This window comes from Fusarium fujikuroi, chromosome FFUJ_chr11 (assembly GCF_900079805.1).
Source record: "Fusarium fujikuroi IMI 58289 draft genome, chromosome FFUJ_chr11".
NCBI lineage: Eukaryota > Fungi > Ascomycota > Sordariomycetes > Hypocreales > Nectriaceae > Fusarium > Fusarium fujikuroi.
The window spans coordinates 1,255,250-1,272,944 of record NC_036632.1 but is presented as its reverse complement, the minus strand read 5'-3'; the positions used below and the strand labels follow the sequence as shown (position 1 = coordinate 1,272,944).

Here is a 17,695-nt window from a genome sequence, read left to right as displayed (position 1 = left end):
AGGCTTCTCCCCATCGACCAAGATGGCCAACCTACTTCGCCAAGATATCCTTTCCAAGACCCCAATTCCCCAAGATGAAAGCCCTCTCTATGCCAAACTCCCTGGAGAAGTCAGAGACAGCATCTTCTCTTATGTCCTCACGGATCACCCGGACCCAGCACCAACCAAAAAGTTCAGGGAAAACACATGCTACACTCGCCCTTCCTATCTAGCAGCTCAATCAACCGATACCAGACTTCTTCGTACATGTCGCGCTATCTATCGCGAAACTTGGTTTAAGCCATTTCTCCTCCGAGAGCACACAGAATGGGCTACAGGGGAAGATCGTGCTCCTCCTCCTGATAAAGCTCCCCCACGTCTGGACCTTATGCTCTCAATGATCTCCAAATCTCAAGGCATAGACAATGTCGAGATAGAAAGACTGAGAGTCTTTGCACAGATGTACAGACTCGAAGATCACGGCTTAGAAGACATCCTCCATATCCCCCATCTGGCTCCCCGCACCATAACGCTCACCATCCGCCACACCGATTGGTGGTATTGGGAGGAGGACGAGCCCCTACACATTGAGGGAAATTGGATCGAGGGTGTTTGTCAAGTGCTGACTCCCAGTACGACTCAATTTTGCATTGAGCTGGAGTCCCTCGAACGGAAGAAGGATCAAGTCGACAAGATCGCCAAGCAGATGGTCGACGCCTGGTTCTTCAAACGACCCGACGGTGTTGTTCTCTACGCAGATACATCAGCTGCAAACCGCAAAGTAAGTCACTGGAGCGGTTCAAGTACTTGGCACGGTCAACGCTGGACTCGAGATGAAACGGAACCCCACAAACTCGACTACTACATCGTCTCCATCACATTCCGTCCTCTGATCTCAATCGAGAGAAGCGGTGGATCTGTAAGTGAAAGGGCAATCAAGGAAGCACAAGACCCTCAAGCCCTAGGTCGTCCCAAACTCTCGCTTCCGGACAACCAAGAGAGAATAGAGACCGAAAGCCCTTGCGAGTTGGTCAGTGATTCAGATGGTGAGAGCGATTCAGACGAAGCATACTGTACAATGTTTGATTAACCCGAGTACAGAGGATGCAGGATTTACGGGCTTTGAGCAGGATTCGGACAATGATGAGTGGTATGCGCAAATGGAAGAGATATACGGCAATGGTCGTTTCATGAACGGGCTGTATGTCGGGCGCCTGGAGTAGTGTAAATTGGGTCGTTAGCTGTCTTATTTCGTAAATACACTTTGGTCAAACTGCTGCTATTAATTGCATTGTCGGTAAATTCCCAAGGTGCCTCGTTTCAGGCTGCTTCAGTCCATGCCTAGAAATCTCAAAGTGCGGCTGAAATTCCAACCAACCACCAATCTCAAGCATTCGCAAAATCAGGCTGTGCATGTCCGCCTTACCCCGCTTCTTAACTGTCACAAGATGACCTTTTCTGTTAATTCATTACCCGTTTGCCTTTTCGTCGAGCTTTAAGTCGATGATGAAGTCGACTGTCCCGTTCACAAGCAACTGCCAAAGCCAATACAGCCTGAGCCATCGACACCCATCTCTAAGCCTTTGCCTACTCTTCTGTGAGCACCTCAGTCACCAATGAGGTTCCTCAACGTGAAGACCTTGAAACTACATAGTTTTGATGACGCCTCTGTATACCCGCCCTATGCGATCCTCTCTCATTGCTGGTATGCATCGGAACAGGAGCTGGCCTTCAAAGACTTTGAAGATCTAAGTCAGCACACTTCAAAACCTGGATATTCCAAGATCGTCAGCGCCTGTCATGCTGCCATCACTCAGGGCTACGAGTGGCTCTGGGCGGACAATGTCTGCATCAACGGGGAAGACGCGGTTGAGAAGGAGGAGACCATGAAAATTCTTTACTTAATGTTTTTAAAAGCAGGAGTTTGTCTGCTTTATCTAAGCGAAATACCCAATGTAAATATCAAGGATCATGATAAAGAGATATTATCTTCAGAGATACGAAAGAGTCGGTGGGCGAGTCGAGCATGGACGTATCAAGAGTTGATTCCAACGCACAAGTCGGTATTCTATACCGCCGATTGGTCTCAATTGGACCCAGAGTTGCAGGCTGAAATCAACAGCAATATACTTGGAGTCAATCAACACGACGAGTCAGAAGACGACAAAAAGAAGTCCTATTTTCCGTCAAAGGGGCCGGCAGGGGCTGGGTCACTGAGATCGTTCACATCCTTCGGCTCTGCGAAAAGGGTTGATGAGGAGGACCCCTCAGTCATTGAAGACCACAACCAACTTGCCCGTAGCCCCTACAGGCACAGAATAGAGAATGCATTCTTCAGACTCAGCAAGATGATTGGTACCGCAGCGCAAGATTCTATCACTGAACCGAAAATCAAACGAGTAGATCGTGTTGATCTACCAATGATACCAGGGGAGCAGTATCGGGGACAAGTTGTATCAGCAGCAGTTGAGATTGAGAGAGACCAACAGGAGCGGGCAACTCTCTTCGATTTAAACAGAGGTTCCAGTGATCCGCAAGCAAAGAGGTGAGTGTAAGCTAGTGCTTAGATGAACAAGACTAATTTGTTGGGATAGTCAAAGCGGTGTCCGCATCCTGATTCTTGACAACGACCATGCCGTGGGAAATACACTATCATGGCTGCTAAAGCGTTTTATCACGGCCCAAGTCACTGTTGATAGTGGGTACGTGGTGAACTTAAAGGGGTCAGGTTATGACATCGTCTTCGCTCGTGGGAAGGGAGCTCCTCTGCTCTACATGCCGCCAAATTACAATCACCGAGGGGCCGTTCGAATACTAAAGAAATGCCTTGCTATGCCGCTTCCATCCTCTTCTATTCCAGCAACGGTTTCATTCGATATATATGGAGAATACCAGGTCATCTGCGAGTCGCAGAAGCAGGGGTACCTTACGGACCTTACATCAGCAGTACTTAGAGTTGAGAAGGTCTACGAGAATGACTTCACGTTGATGTTTGGCGTCTCATTTTCCGATGGCTCCGTCCATTGGCCACAAATGTCTTTTTCAGATCTCGCCTCTCACAACTCCCTCGGGGAGCCTGTAGCGCAAGATCAGCTATTGAGCCCTCCAACTATTAACCTTGCAACTTCACGTCTCTTTGATGTCTTTGATGATCAGCAGGCCACGAACGACCTCCCAGAAATCTTCCTCCGTCCGATAAGAGAAGGAGGGCCATCGGACAGCTACCCTCTCGAACGCGGTGGTATAACCCCCCTGAGCCCTTACTATTATGGAAGTGTGCAAAGTGAGGCCACCACCAAGAGCCCATATCCATCAACCTTTGACCTCACAGTCCAGAGTCATGAGACACGTCCGTCGACCGTTCCCACTTCTCTACCGCATAAGCCCCAAAACCCAAAGGGGGCCTTGGACTCTCTGCAGACAACAGAGTGTCAAGCGGAAGAAGAGGGAAGTATATCATCAAGTCATCACAGAGAAGAACAGAACCAGTGGTCTCCTGGTGAGTCTGGAAATAATCGCGCTGAATGCGATACAGCTACAACGTATTCTTTTGATACGCTCTCCGATGACCCTAAATTTGTATACTTCCAGGCCTTCATAGATCAGCTCGCTGAGGATGTGAGAGCGGCTACTGACGGAACAATTCTGCAAAATGTTGGGCAAGTGTTTCTCGACCAAACACTCCGAGACTTTGCGTGGAAGCTGCATGAGGAGTCAACAACCCCATTTCAACTTGAGACTTCTGTCATAATCCACAGAAAGAGGAGGTAAGCATAATTTGGCTTTGAATATTAATATTTCACGATTCATGTTATTGGCAGGAATATTATCGACCTCCTCGACTTTCAAGTTCCCGCACTTGAAGAAGCCGAAAGCGTGTCTGGCCAGAGTCTCGGGTACTCTGAGGCAGAGAATGAAGAAGAAACTTCCACAGTCCCTTTCAAGAAGGCCGAAGAAATGATCGTTGACTGGATAGTTGACGTCAAATCTGGAGAACCCAGTGAACTTTCACAAATGCCCCAGTACAGACAATTTATCCAGGGATCCGAGGCTTACCGATGGCTTTTGACAAAGATCAGCCAGCAGAGTCGGCTATCTTGCGAAGAGCCTAGCCTGATGGACAAGATTGGCAACACGATCAGAGAAAAGTTGAAAGAATGCATTCCGCACCACAAAATGAGCAGAAAGAAAGCATCCATCGAGTTCGAAGTGAGTTACACTGTGGAATTAGATGTTGTTGGAGTAATGAAAGAATCCGGAATTTCCTCTTCCTTTGACAAAGCCCTGCCCAACATCCTTTGCTTGACAGGCAAATGGGACGAAGCGCAAGCTACAAGTGTTGCCGAATACATGAACCAAACATGGCCCCAGTCTGCCGCTGCCACTGTCTCCCTGTTGCAGGGCCTATTATCATACCAAGAAAGATTTCTGACAGTGCCTACTTGGCCTGAAACCACTCGCCGGAGGGTTTCCAATACTTGTCTTCTGGAGGGTACCGTGAACCAAGGCCGTAACAGGGATGTTCGCTACAAAATCCGGGCCAGAGGCGGCTACTACGCTGTTTCTGAGGTAGGCGAACAGATTGCTTGGTTGGCTTCGGTCTTTCAAGTACACAAACACACCGGTTTCAGATCGATTATGCCACATGTCACCGATTTCTCCGCCACAGGCTCCAAGAACAACAGTGGGACCATCAATGGTGTCAAGGGAAAGTGCTCCTTTTCTTTCTCCACTCGCTCCGAAACCGCTTATAACCCAAGCCAAGGCTTCTGCTGGGAACGGTTATTTGGCTCTCTGAACATTATACGTGGCTACCCAACACTACGACGTTCAGTGCCAAGGTCTGGCCTCGAGGTGTCTTTGCGATATGCGGCGTCTATAGTGGGATCTTCGGAAGTTGTCCAGTGGGACAAGAGACTGGTAATAAAAGGATTCAATATGTTAATGGTCGCTACACAAGTCACTGCTGATGTCTTGGTATGGCATCTCCTCGTTAGTGAAGAGTCTGAGGAGAGGATCTCATACGTGGACCCGAGACTTGACCATATTGATATCAGACCTTCTGAAGAAATGTCCCTTCGGCACATTGAAGGCAAACGTCACATTATTGGATGGTGTACCAAAGCAACAGACATGTGTGGTGAGCCAAAACCTATTCTGAGTTTATCGATACACAAAATATCCGAATGCTGACTCATTGGAATAGGACATCCTACTGCTAATCTCGAGATCAAGCCTGGTGGTCTACCGAAGACATCAGCATCCATTGTTGTAGACAAGCTATACATAGAAGGCGGAAGTCCTGTTACTGTTGGTTTTATGCTCGACGTTAACAAAAAGGAGAAACCCTTTTGGTTACAAAGAGAAAAAGACTACCCGAGTCTACTTAATTGGGTCAAACTGCAGCCAGTAGTTTTCTACGATGTTGAAGAACGTCGTGCATGGCTTGTCGACGGTGCTTCTGCCCTGCTCCATCTCGTCCGCATTTCACTTCACATAGACATCAATGACCCTGAATCAACCTACGACTGGGTCTATGATCCCAGCAAGCTGAGAGACCACTGGCCAGGCGTTGGAAGTCGCCAAGCGGCACTCCAGACTTTAAAGAGTTGGGAAAACAGGGAATTAAATGTTTACATTGTTGATAAGCAGGTGGGCCCGAATGGTGTACCTGTCACCAAGTATTCGACCTTTGAAGAGCGGGTAAAGAGTATTCTTCACTCGATAGAGGTGTTGGTTGATCGACAAGCCCAGGCGGCATCTCAAGATGGTATCAAGATCTCACAGACCTTGGACCCACGTCGCGATGTTGTCGGTTTCGACATCGTGGATGTCATTGATCCCTCAGTTCCTATTTACCCGCGTATTCAGCATGTCAACTCATGGGGACACGGGTGGATCGACCTAATACCGACTATTGGTATTACCACCCTTTTTGGGCGGGGATTTGGAGATCTTATACGCGCCGACGAGCCTGATTTGATCTGCCCAAGCTGGAGATCGGTTCCAGTAGGAAAAGACTATCTTGCTGCATCCATATCAACAATGCAGATGCTCCATGAGAAACGTCTCCTTAGAATGGAGCCGGGCCTCATTGGAGGTGAACTGACTAAGAAGATTACTTGGGTAGCGGCCAAAGAAGCATCTCTGGATTGTAAGTGCCTCCAGAAGCAAGGTAGTAGTAATGTCCCTGCTCAGGCAGAGTGCAATCACAACCCTGTCCAATTCCTTGCGAAAAGATGGTGGTCCCGTACTTTACCGCATGGCTTGAAGCCTGTACAGTTAGGGTCTCTTGACCATAAAGGGGCTGTGATCTTTGGTCACACTGTTCTGGGACTAAGAACTGGAGAGAGACTGGCACCGAAACAGGTAGACGACGACGGTGCTGCGTCGACAACCAGCGGAGAGCAGGCCCAAGATGCTTCAGCAACTGGCTCAGTCGTGAGTCAGACGACATCCATTACTGTCCCTAGTGTTGGCCATTCCAGCCAGGACGCGGGAAGTGCTCCGCAGAGTTTGGATAGTACAAGTAACGCGACAAGTGAGGGTAAGAAGAAGAGATGGTCAAAGTTCAAGGATTGGGTCAAGAGATGAGGATTAAATAGGTTTGTTCTGGTGCCTATTGTTCTTTTAGAGAACAGGTTGTGTACATGATCTCGTTCAAGTGGTTTGGGGGAGTAAGGTATCTCAATATTTGTTTCTCGGTCAATCCATTCCACCCAACTTCGTAGTCCTTATCGCCTCTTCACACGACAGCGCAAACAGTAGAAACATAGATGCCAAGATGTCGAAATGGCTCCATTGGACAGTATTACCTGCTTTCTGAAGTAGGTGCGCAGTACTGCATACCGTAGGTTCAAGTCTTCTGGTTTTTGTATTCCTGTGATATATAGCGGCGACTTGGCGACATAAGCCCTCTTGGGGTTAATGTTAAATTTTTTTCTTCATCGCCTTGAACCCAATCGATAATTGTGTCCCGCCATTATGGTGCAAAGATAAATGCTAGGGCACCAACAAGTATGGTCGGCATATGCGCATAGATCTGTTAAGCCACTAGTATTCTACTTGGCGGCTGGGGTCTGGAGAACAAGATAACAACATCCGATAGGTACCAGGCACAGCATCACGATAAGTTTGACGTCGGAAATTGCTCTGTAATTCATGTTCGGTAGATAATAATGAAGTTGCAATGAGGGGTTGCAGACAATGTCGCTTCTAAGTCTGATTGTCACATTCTGACAGGCCTACACCAAAGTGCATTCCTTCGCCATAAATGACCATATTGTGAAAGATTACATCTTCACAAGCACTGAATCCAATACAACCGCGTGACTCCGTGAGATTGATCAGCGTTCCCTCTGAAAGGAACTTTAGTCTAAGCGAAGTGCGCCCAATTTAGATGAAACGAGCAATACATTTGCAACAATCACGCGACGTCGCGACTGAATTGACGCATGAAATGTTTATGCCGCCCTGTTTCGCCTCATCCAGAGATCCACGAATGCTTTGCCAGCCTTCAAAGATCCAATACGAGTGGCATCCCAGCGCTCGGATTGGTAATCGGAATGAGCATCGTGTCATCATCAGTATACAGACACAAGAATTAAGAATCGTGTAAAAATCTATCATTACGATATAAAATCTATGTCGTGCCGTGTAGGCTTATGCATAAGCTTACTGATAAGCCTTGAATGTATGTCATGTCCAAAGTCGGGTTGAAAGCGCCCGTGAAAAAGAAAAGCCAACACGCATTTCGTGCGGAATGAATGAAGGTCCCCCCGCTGACTTGTCGTCAATGCTACTCGCTACTCCAAACGCCTTACTTTAATGCCGATGCTATGTAATAAATGCCTAGTAGAACTGGGAAATGTTAGCGATGGTCTGAAGTGCGAAATAGCGGACAGGAACCTACCAGGTTGAGGGTCCAGAGGAGGACAAAGAGACCAAGCATGCGGAGCTTGAGGTTGTTGGCCCACGAGGACTTTGAGGGCATGTGCCTCGTAAAGCCAGAGAGCATGTTGCCACTCATCAGAGGCTCGGCATCAGCCTTGGCCTCCACATCGTACTGCTCCTCCTGCTCCTGGGCAGCCCAGTCCTTGGTCAGTAGCTTGACCATTCCACCAGTAGCATCAGCAACGCGGGAGCTGATCCACAAGAAAACGGGAACGATGATGATCAGAGACCTCCAGCGGTCGCAGAGGAGGCTTCCATCACCCTTGAAGATGTCGAGAAGGAGAAGACCCTTGGTATCGGCAGCGAGGAGGATGTGGAACTGAAGGGTAAAGGTCTCGAGGGAGCATCGGCCGATCCAGGCAAAAGTTCGAGAATACCATGTGCGGGCAGCGGGGAACATGTTGCGAGCAGCGATGAAGCCCATGATGGGGATGAAGGAGAAGACGGGGTGAAGGGCGGTGTAATCCTGCTTGCTCTCAGCGCTGCTGACGGCAATCCACCAGTACAGAGGGATGGAGAGAATACCGGCGACACCGGCTAGGCCGTAAGACTGGGTGAGGATCTTGTTGTACAGCTTGGTTCGGACGGAAGCGACACCCATAATGATACCGACGTAGACAATGAGACCATCAAGACCGAGACGGAACTGCCACTCGTGAAGATCCCACTCGATTCGGAAGACAATGTTCAAAGCATCGAAAACCCACTGCAGGACGGGTGTGTATAGCATAGCTCCAGGGCAGATAGCAGCAGAAACAGCGATCTTACCCATGAGCGCCCAGGTGTTGTCATTGTACTTCTGGCCAATTGCGAAAAGGGCGTAAATGATGAGGAACCAGAAGCTGACGAGGGGAGCGAAGTAGTAGAACATGTAGTCGGTGTTCATGAAAAATGGCAACGCGCAGCTGAGAAGGTTGAGACGGAGAAGAACGGCGGCGACACGCTTGAAGGAGAAGTCCTTCTTGGAACTGAAGAACACACCATGACCGAAACCAGTTTGGAAGAGATAGGCGGCAACGAGGAGACGGATACCGACGTAGATGTTGAGGTCGCGCGAAGCACCAGTCCAGTGATACACGAGAATAAGAGCCTGCATCCATCCCTTCCACTCGTCGGTCTGGTCACGGGACAAAGGCTTCGCATCGTCGAGAGTCGCGGGGGCAGCAGCGGGAGCAGCACCAGGTCGAGGAGGAGGAGGCTTGGACTTGGTCATGAAGGCAAAGCCGACAATGAAGCAGAGAGCGGACATGAGGTTAAAGTCGAACATGCTATACTCCTTGGAGCCCTTGGCGAAAGACTGTGTTCGGTCGGCCCAGTAGCACGCAAGCACACCGGTAACGAAGGTAGCGACATCGAGGTTGAAGATGGCCCACTTGGGAGCCTCGCCAGATCGAAGAGCAAGAATCTCGGTGATGGCAGCACCGCCGACGTAGAGGATACCGAGAGTGACGAGAATAATCTGGACGAAAGACTTCTGGCCATAGTCAGTGCAGCAAGTGCGGTCATAAGGATAAGACTTCTGAATGTCGAGTCTGGCATTGCATCGAAGGTTGAGAAGGATCTGGGCCTTCATCTCAGCAACGCTGTCGGTAACATGGAAGCCGTTCTCGTGGTCGCCGATAGCATCCTGCTGGTCATACGACAAAGCGGGAAAAGACCACAGCATAGGAATACCAGACTCTTGTTCCTGTGTCTTGAGGAACTCATCAATCTCCTCGACCTCACCAGGTTGCGAAGCGACACCAGTCTTGCGGTAATCGGGGAGCATGTCGTAGAAGGGCGGGGCAATTGGCGCCCAGAAGACTTCATTGCCAATTCCATCGCGAGGATCCATGGGTCGGTTACCGAAAGGCTCAAAGTCCATGTTGGAAGCGAGTTCGGACATGTTGTTGAAGGCGGCCTTGAACATGGGAATAGACTCTTCCTTCTCGAAGCGGGCGGCGAACCAAACTCCCATTCCCATGAAGGCGAGGGCGGGACCTTTTTGCTCTTCGACAGGGACCTCGTTGATCCTCTCTTCGTGGTAGAGGGTGAGTTCATTGCGCGCGATGGCGCTGTCGTTGCCGAATGGATCCCAGATTTCCTTGAGTCGAATGCCGCCGAATTCTACATCGTGGCTTTCGTGCTTCTTGCTGTTTGCCCGTACTTCCTCGGCTTTCTCTGCGTCGAGCTGTGGTCATGTTAGCGACTGCTGGTCATGCAATTGAACATTGACCAAATAATTCGGCAACACATCTACAATTAAATCATCGTCGACTTACCAGACGAGCCATGCCATAAAAGACCTGTCGAGTCGTAGAGTCACCGACAAAAACCATGTGTCGACCCTCCATGCACTCCTCAATCTCCTCCTTCTTGTACTTGTGAATCATACATCCGGGAGGCTGCCAGTTTGTGAAAGGCGCTCTGCTTCCATTCTCTGCAGGAGTATTCAACCAGGATCCATCATTGAGCAGAGCCTTACAGCGATACGGATCATCGCTCAGTTGAAGCTGGTTGATGGCGATGCCTAAGATGACGACCAGCGTCAAGCCGAGGGCCAGCACCCGGTTAAGCGCAACACCAGAAGTTGGGAGTGCTGCGCCCATTGTGACGATTTATTTTTAGTGATGATGAGTAACGATTGTTTGTGGCGCCTAGCGCGGCGAGCGAATGACGAAAAAAGAGAAAAACGGCAAAAGAATTCGTTATGTTGAAGATGAAACCATCTGAAGGACAAGAATCCAAAATGGCGATGGACGTTGACGTTGGTGGAGTTTTGTTCAAGGGAGCGAGAGACAGACTCTTGGAATGCAAAGAGCCAGAAACAAGAAAAGAAAACTGAGACAATAAACAATGGAAAGTTCAAGACAAGCGTAAGGAGGGACTTGACTTGCGTTTTGCGTTTGCGCGAGCCGAGAGGGAGACAGACGGACAGACGATCACTTTGAAACGATGAAAAAGATCTACTGTGAGGAGTGTATGAGGTAACAGTACGCGTAAGTCTTCTGGAGTCTACAGGCCTGCAATTGCCCTACGGGTGCCCCTGATCGGCAAAGCAAAAGCTGGCATGACCCTCGCAGGGTTCCACAGTCCACAGAAAGAAGACCATGTCAGGGTGTCACTTTGGTGGAGAAGACTGTGTGAGAAACGTGAGAAACGTGAGACAGGCGGCAGAGGCAGCGGCAGCGGCAGCAGCGCCAGATAAACAAGTCTGTCTGCATGCGGTTACAAAGGCAAATAGTCGGGTGATCTAGCACGTTGAATTATCGTCAATAGTCTCGCAACGGCGTGGTGCTGCCCCTTACCTCGTGATACTGACTTTGCTGCTTTAAGGTTGTTTCTTTTAAGGTTGTGGGGGTCTAGAACCCATCAATAACGCCAAGTCTCTTCTCTCTCAGTAAAGAGGCCAATCGTTCACGCCATTCTCTCTCGCGGTGCGTCTGCCCCTTACAGCTCCAGCGCTGACCCCTGACGCTTTAATCTCTTGGCTGAGAGCGCTAGAAGCTGGGGTGGCTGGCTGGGTGGAAATTCTCAACGCGCCGTTTGCAATGGTTATCGCCAACTGGAATGTGATGGAGCACCAACCTAATCCTAGAGGAACGATGAAAATTACCTTTCTTTCGCCCCAAGATGCAACGCTCAAGCGACATTTTATGCTCTGCTAAACTCAAAAACTCAATCTTTCACTTTCACCCCTTGGCCTCGATAAAGAGAGGCCAAAAAGCTTGAAGGGATTAAGGTTACAGAGGTGTCTAGCCCCAAACGAGGCAAGCTGCCGGCCAATGCCTGTCCTGTCGCTTGAGTCTTGTCCACGGAACGGACAAGTGTCTCAATCAGTTGTTGCGTCATTTGTGAAGCGCTGGTTTGGCGTTGTCTCCCCCTGTAATGCCCTCCCTTACAGGGGGTTTCATCCCCTGGAACTTTGCTTTGATTCATGATCTGAGTCTTGGTACAGACAACAACCACGCGAGGTGGGTTTAATTATATTACATCCTGCGGGATTCCGGTGATATATATATATAGTATAACCACCGCCTCATATTGGCGAAATGCGTGATTCTCATGTCAGCGACTTCGAATGTTATAACTCATCTTGGACGTGGGATTCTGAAACCGGACATCCCCACTGATTTTTTGGTGTGGCGGTAGTTTTTCCGCCGATCGTGCGACAATCAGGTTTTTTGGCCTCGCGGCAAATAAACAAGAACAAGGACAAGGAAATTCCGGAATTAGATGGAGAATGGCAAAATGAAGAGTTGCCAAAACTCAATCTCCTCGACGCAAGCGAAGCTGGTGGAGTTGAAGCTCAAGAAAAGATGGGCCTCGGATTCCGATTGACGACTTCGGGCTAATGGATGAGTGAGCGAGCCGTTTTGACTTGGCAGTGCACTACGCAAAGCTTGGCGATTGAGTTTCTTTAACGACGATTTGAAGTAACAGTTTAACCTTATGCTTGTTGATGTGCAACTGCCGCGATTAGTGGCAGTGAATCTGATAATTCCGAGGCTGACCACCAATTTGCATTGATTGCCGGCAGGGCTCGACTTGGTGAGGCAATTAGCCTGTTCTCTTAACTAGGATGGGGTTCTGTGAGAACATCATCATCTTGGCTGCGGGTCTCCATCCTCGGCTACACTGAAGATATATCTCGAATGCATCCGTCGATAAGCTCTAGTAGATTGGCATCGGCAATAGGACATGACTCAATTGTGTCCAGCTGTTGTGTCTGTTTACCACTCCGTTCCTGCTGTTTATGATACCAGACAGGCCTGATTCATTTGTGACGATGTTTGGCCGTTGCTCCGTTGCCAGCCGCAAGTTGATTCAGTGAATTATATTTGGTCAATCAATCCCCTCAAATTTCCAACAACAGTCAACCAACAGAGTGTATTAAGAGAAACTATATGATAAAGAGATATTACCGATTTCATCACATCTTCTATCGCAGCGATACTTTATTGGTAGAGAATTTCACATCCTGTGCTGTTGTTCGTTTCACTATAGGGTAGCATGATGAGGGTTCAGCTGAACGCGTCACCTTCATCCGCTGGAAAAATATGACGAAGGCGTTCCATCAACTTTGTGGGTTGTGTAGCTTACTCATAATAAAGCACTATGATTCATCGTTCAAAATTAATGCGATTTCGAGAATTTGTCGACTTCGGACTGTTCTCCTGCATCAAGATTATGTCTCACGTGAGCCAGCACATGATGCCAATCACAATCTTATCTATATCTAATCAGTGATAGCCAATCTAACCCTGGCTATCTTATCTTATCTCGTAAGCCATATTTCACAACAGTGACTACACCATATCCGCTGAAAGATACTATTTATTGAATTATGAAGCGAATCTAAATATTACAGTATCCCATAAACGCCTCAGATTTATATTTTTGTTGATGTGCCATGATTGGCATAGGTTTAGCAATAAATGAGCTGGAGATCATGAGCCAAGTTGTCTGCACTCCCTAACAGACTCTTCATAGCAACAAGCCAACGGCTGTATATAGGGGTAGTCTGATGCAATATAAAAATGACTGTGAGTTTCGAGATAGCTTCTGAAGCTAGACTCTGATATCGTTGAAAAGTACGGCCTTTTTTTCTTGCCAAGACAAAAACCTCAATCTGTTATCTTGTGAAAGCGTCATATAAGAGAGTGCTGGTGGGAAGCAATTTAACTTGAATACCAGCATGGTATTAAAGTTGAGTATTAAAAGTGAAAATGATATGAAGATAGCATGGGTTGTATACTGAGTTGACTGACATTGAAGCTAAAGGTCGCAACAGCTTCTACGTGAGGAAGACCTCATTTCATATCATATGAACAGTACTCAAAGGTGTATGATGAATCTTGAGGCTGAAGGTGTATTTATTTTGAATCTAAATGGATCTGTGTTCTCTAGAACCCTGCCACTAATTTTGTTAGACAACCAACAACATCGGCCTTGGGAACCAGCAACTGGAGATGCAGGCCGATCCTTCGACTCACATGCAAGTTAACCGTGATTACGGAAACTCACCGAAGTGGCTGGCTTATGGTCGACGTAATTGATTTCGTCTTACGGATGATCAATCTTCCTGGTTTTCAGATTGATTGTGCATCATTTGAGTTGACTAGACTTACTGGGTTAGTCAAGACTCAAGAGGAAACTCGTCTGTATTACTCTGTCTATCTCCCATTTCCTCATTGACAGCGTATTGAATGTGAACAAGCCATCCAGAGCAAATGTTTATAAAGTTAGCAACTAAGAAAGTGAAGAAAAGTCCGAGATTGACAGTCGTAGCCAGATATGAAAGGCACGCGTTGTGACGTCCCGAATACGGAAGGCACATGTCCTGTGCCACAGGATGCAACGGAAGATCTCCATCTTGCATAAAAGAGAATCCATATGGATTCTACCACAAACCTTAAATTAGACCTGATTGTTTAACTCAATATGAAGACCCAGGGTTCTTCAGAGCGAACAGACTGTCAATGAGGCCAATGTCTTCTAACCGTTAGTCTTTCGAAAGCTGAGATCATTTCTCGGTATTCCTGATCTTCATAGGGATTGAAACCAACTCACTTCTATGAATCCCTCTCACAGAACATGGGAGACCATCTAGTGTCAGCTGAGAGATGCAGACAGAGCGTGGGTTAGTCACAGGTAGTCCCTGCATAATAAGCATAAGTCAACCCTCAAGTTATAAGCAATGCGGTATAGAACCCGTCGTCTCTCACGCATGATCAAGAAGCACACCATCGGGATGCAACACCACATTCAACCTAATCAATTGCTTAATTTCGCGGGCAATTGCTTCATCGGGCCCAAGTTCCCATGGTTGCAGAAGTTGGTTGAGCAACATCGCCGCCGAACCCTTGCTTCAGCGAATCCTTCAGCCAATGTAACCAGCCCATTTCGTCACATTAGTCGTCATAATCCCTCAATTCAGATTTCGTCACAGCCCTAATCCGCACACATGCAACTCCATGGCATGCTTTTCCCCGTGACAGCCGCGGCCAAAGATGCCGCAATCCTTGCAACACTGACATTTCTCCCCACATAATATCGTAGATTGCCAAGTTAAGATCAGCCACTTAGACAAAAAGCCCGCGAACTACCAAGAGATTACCCCATGGGGATATGGGCTCATAGACGTTGGTCGGCGACAACACGGGGCTGAGTTCCTCTTTGAGGATAGATGCGGGGATACAGGTTGGGATTACACGAGGCCACCATCGCAGCCTTCCGAAAGGCACAGCACGAGAAAAACTAGACTTGCATGTGAAGTGTCGGTATGGACAGTACTTAAAGACGGGGTAGCTCTTGAGACACGAAGAGTTTCTGCTTGGCAGATCTTGCAGTTCAATTGACCAATCGATTACTCGTTGCATCAAGCTCTCAGACAATATGCGTCTCAGCCTTCTCCCCTTGATTGCCCTCGCTGGCTCTGCCTTCGCATCTGGAGATTCTATCTCGACAGCCATTGATAACATCTCCAATGCCACGCTTGCTCTCAACAAGACTGTAGCGACGTGGCCGCAGACCCTCCTCGGTGCTCTGCCAATTACTACAAAGTCAACTCTGCTCCTCACCGAGATCCACAAGGGCTTTGTGATCGCTCGCGAGTCTGAGCCTCTATCTCTCGAGGAAACCCTCCAAGTCGCAAAGGCTACATCTGAGCTCAGCGCCGACGTCGAGCTCACCATCAACACCATCATTGCCGCCAAACCTAACTTCGACAGACTACAAGTCAGCCCCGTCATCCTCCTCAACCTCAACCTACAGCGCGCCCTCAGCCAGGACTTTTCGGAAGCAGTCATATCCAAGGTCCCGAAAGACCTCCAAGGAAACGCAAAAGCACTGGTACAAGGCATCGACGACAGTTTTGCAAGGGCCATAAGCAAGTACAGCAAACTACGAGGTTAATTGGGAAATGAGGGACGAGTAATGAAATGAGTGATAGACGCGCGACGACATAATTACCTTTCTTGGGAGGCCATTTTAGCAGAGATTTTAATTTTACCATGAGTTGTCGAGTAATACCAGGTTAGAACGAGAGCAATTGATCTGTCAGATTTGAGGGAATTTGTTTATACCGATTGAGGAAGTTGAATATGTCAATGCCGAGGCAGATGTTTGACACGTGAGGATGTTGGTGAGGAGAAGCCGGTTCGACGTCGACTAGAACCAGGAACCGCTCGGGGACTAACCTATCAAAGCTAGAGATTTGCATCAATACTACCAAACGGAGAAGACATAAAACGGTCAACCTATGTTATGCAATTCGAATTGTGAAATTGCACATTCTCAAGAAATCGTTCGTCTCTGTTATCCTTGTAAGCTCTATGTAGGACTGCGGCGATCTCGGTCTTGCCGTGAGGTTCAAGCGTAGTGAAATGGTCTAATGCCGATACTCGCGATCCAATCAGATCTCCCGGAGCTCATACTCAATTCAATCAGGCCCAGATGAATCTTTCAATCTCACTGTCCTGTATTTCCGTGTCATCTCCGTCATCAGACTTCTCATTGCCCCCACGGCGTCTCCACTTCTTGCCCATGACCTCTTTGAACTCCCCAACATCCAACTGCCCATCCATGACCTTCTTAGTGAACGGGCGAACAACCTTGACACCTTCGAGAGGTCGAAGAGTGGCCTCAACATCTGGGGCAACGAAGAGAATAGCACTGAGTCTTCGAATACCAGGAGTTCTTCTAACTCGATGACGGGTTGCTCGGATATTGCCTCCACTTAGGATCACAGCGCACCAACCGGCAAGGACAACCGTTGCATCGCCAGGAACAGGTACCCAAAGACCGGGCTGCTCGGCATCTTCAATTTCGAGCCCCGATGTTCCGTCCTGGAAGATGATGGTAAAGGTGCCATAGTCTGTATGGGCGCCGCATCCGTTGTCACTGGTCGGGTCGGCAGTATCCGTGTTGTAGTCACACAGACGGTAGTTGAGGTTGCCAGTCTTGTGGACTTGTCCGAGGTCAGTACCGATGAACTCATGCATAATGTTCATGATTTGAACGGCGTAGGTGCTGTTGACCTCTTCAAAGAAGTCCAGGACCTCGTTGAATCCATCACCGGCCAGTTTCTCCCGCAAGGCCTCTGGAATGCGGCCATTGCGGGCGGGCGACAGATCAATGGTAAACTTCTGATCAGAGGTGACATTGTTCATCGCAGCTGTCTTGAAGATGCCCCGCTTGGGATACGCAGCATTGAGAGATGATGCATTCTCAGGATTGGCTCGAAGATGATCAAACAGACGCCGGATGGCATCAAAGGGTGCTTTGACATGGGGCTCAAAGGAGAAGATGGCAGAGCTGGAGCTGAGCGCCTGCACCGAAGTGTCCAAGAGCGGGAACAGTCGATTCAACTCCACGAGAGCTCAGAGAAGCAGCAGCGGTGGCCATGATGACAGGAGTTTTGAGATATAAGATAATGATATACCGATGCTTTGTATATGATATGATGAGAGTTGAGGGGATCTCGGAACTGCGTCTGCGATTAGGTTAAGAATTTAAAAGAGGCTTCAGCTCCAACACAAAGGCAAAGGACACATATCGAGACTGTGTCGTCGTCATCAGAAGTGCGGGGAAGATCGCGTGACGGAATGTTGAACATGAAGCTTGGAAACTGATTGGCATTGTGTAAGGTTGGTGTTACTCCGGCACTTCTTGGGTCTGATCTACCGGGTAAATGAAATATTACTGAGACCATATGTGAAACACAAGGCTTGAGAGCTGATTGGCATTGTGCAATGTTGGTATTACCCCGGCACTTCTTAGG

At 48.4% G+C, this 17,695-nt stretch overlaps 5 protein-coding genes; 3 read left to right on the top strand and 2 right to left on the bottom strand.

Annotated features, from left to right (window-relative positions):
• Nucleotides 1-22: 22 nt before the first annotated feature.
• FFUJ_11692 (related to M.genitalium alanine--tRNA ligase) lies at nt 23-1,202 on the top strand (the record flags this gene model as incomplete). XM_023570619.1 has 2 exons in its annotated part: nt 23-1,025; nt 1,081-1,202. The coding sequence occupies 2 exons, from the start codon at nt 23-25 to the stop codon at nt 1,200-1,202; spliced, it is 1,125 nt and encodes a 374-aa protein (XP_023437705.1).
• Nucleotides 1,203-2,327: 1,125 nt separating this feature from the next.
• FFUJ_11691 (uncharacterized protein) lies at nt 2,328-6,573 on the top strand (the record flags this gene model as incomplete). XM_023570617.1 has 5 exons in its annotated part: nt 2,328-2,524; nt 2,574-3,746; nt 3,801-4,760; nt 4,821-5,119; nt 5,186-6,573. 5 exons carry the CDS (start codon nt 2,328-2,330, stop codon nt 6,571-6,573), a joined length of 4,017 nt encoding a protein of 1,338 aa, XP_023437704.1.
• Nucleotides 6,574-7,830: 1,257 nt separating this feature from the next.
• Nucleotides 7,831-10,520, bottom strand: FFUJ_11690 (uncharacterized protein; the record flags this gene model as incomplete). XM_023570616.1 has 3 exons in its annotated part: nt 7,831-7,839; nt 7,892-10,102; nt 10,194-10,520. The coding sequence occupies 3 exons, from the start codon at nt 10,518-10,520 to the stop codon at nt 7,831-7,833; spliced, it is 2,547 nt and encodes an 848-aa protein (XP_023438113.1).
• A 4,789-nt stretch (nt 10,521-15,309) lies between these two features.
• On the top strand, nt 15,310-15,828 carry FFUJ_11689 (uncharacterized protein; the record flags this gene model as incomplete). Its single annotated transcript, XM_023570615.1, has 1 exon — nt 15,310-15,828. The coding sequence occupies one exon, from the start codon at nt 15,310-15,312 to the stop codon at nt 15,826-15,828; it is 519 nt and encodes a 172-aa protein (XP_023437703.1).
• A 530-nt stretch (nt 15,829-16,358) lies between these two features.
• FFUJ_11688 (uncharacterized protein) lies at nt 16,359-17,319 on the bottom strand (the record flags this gene model as incomplete). XM_023570614.1 has 2 exons in its annotated part: nt 16,359-17,194; nt 17,250-17,319. The coding sequence occupies 2 exons, from the start codon at nt 17,317-17,319 to the stop codon at nt 16,359-16,361; spliced, it is 906 nt and encodes a 301-aa protein (XP_023437702.1).
• Nucleotides 17,320-17,695: the final 376 nt, after the last annotated feature.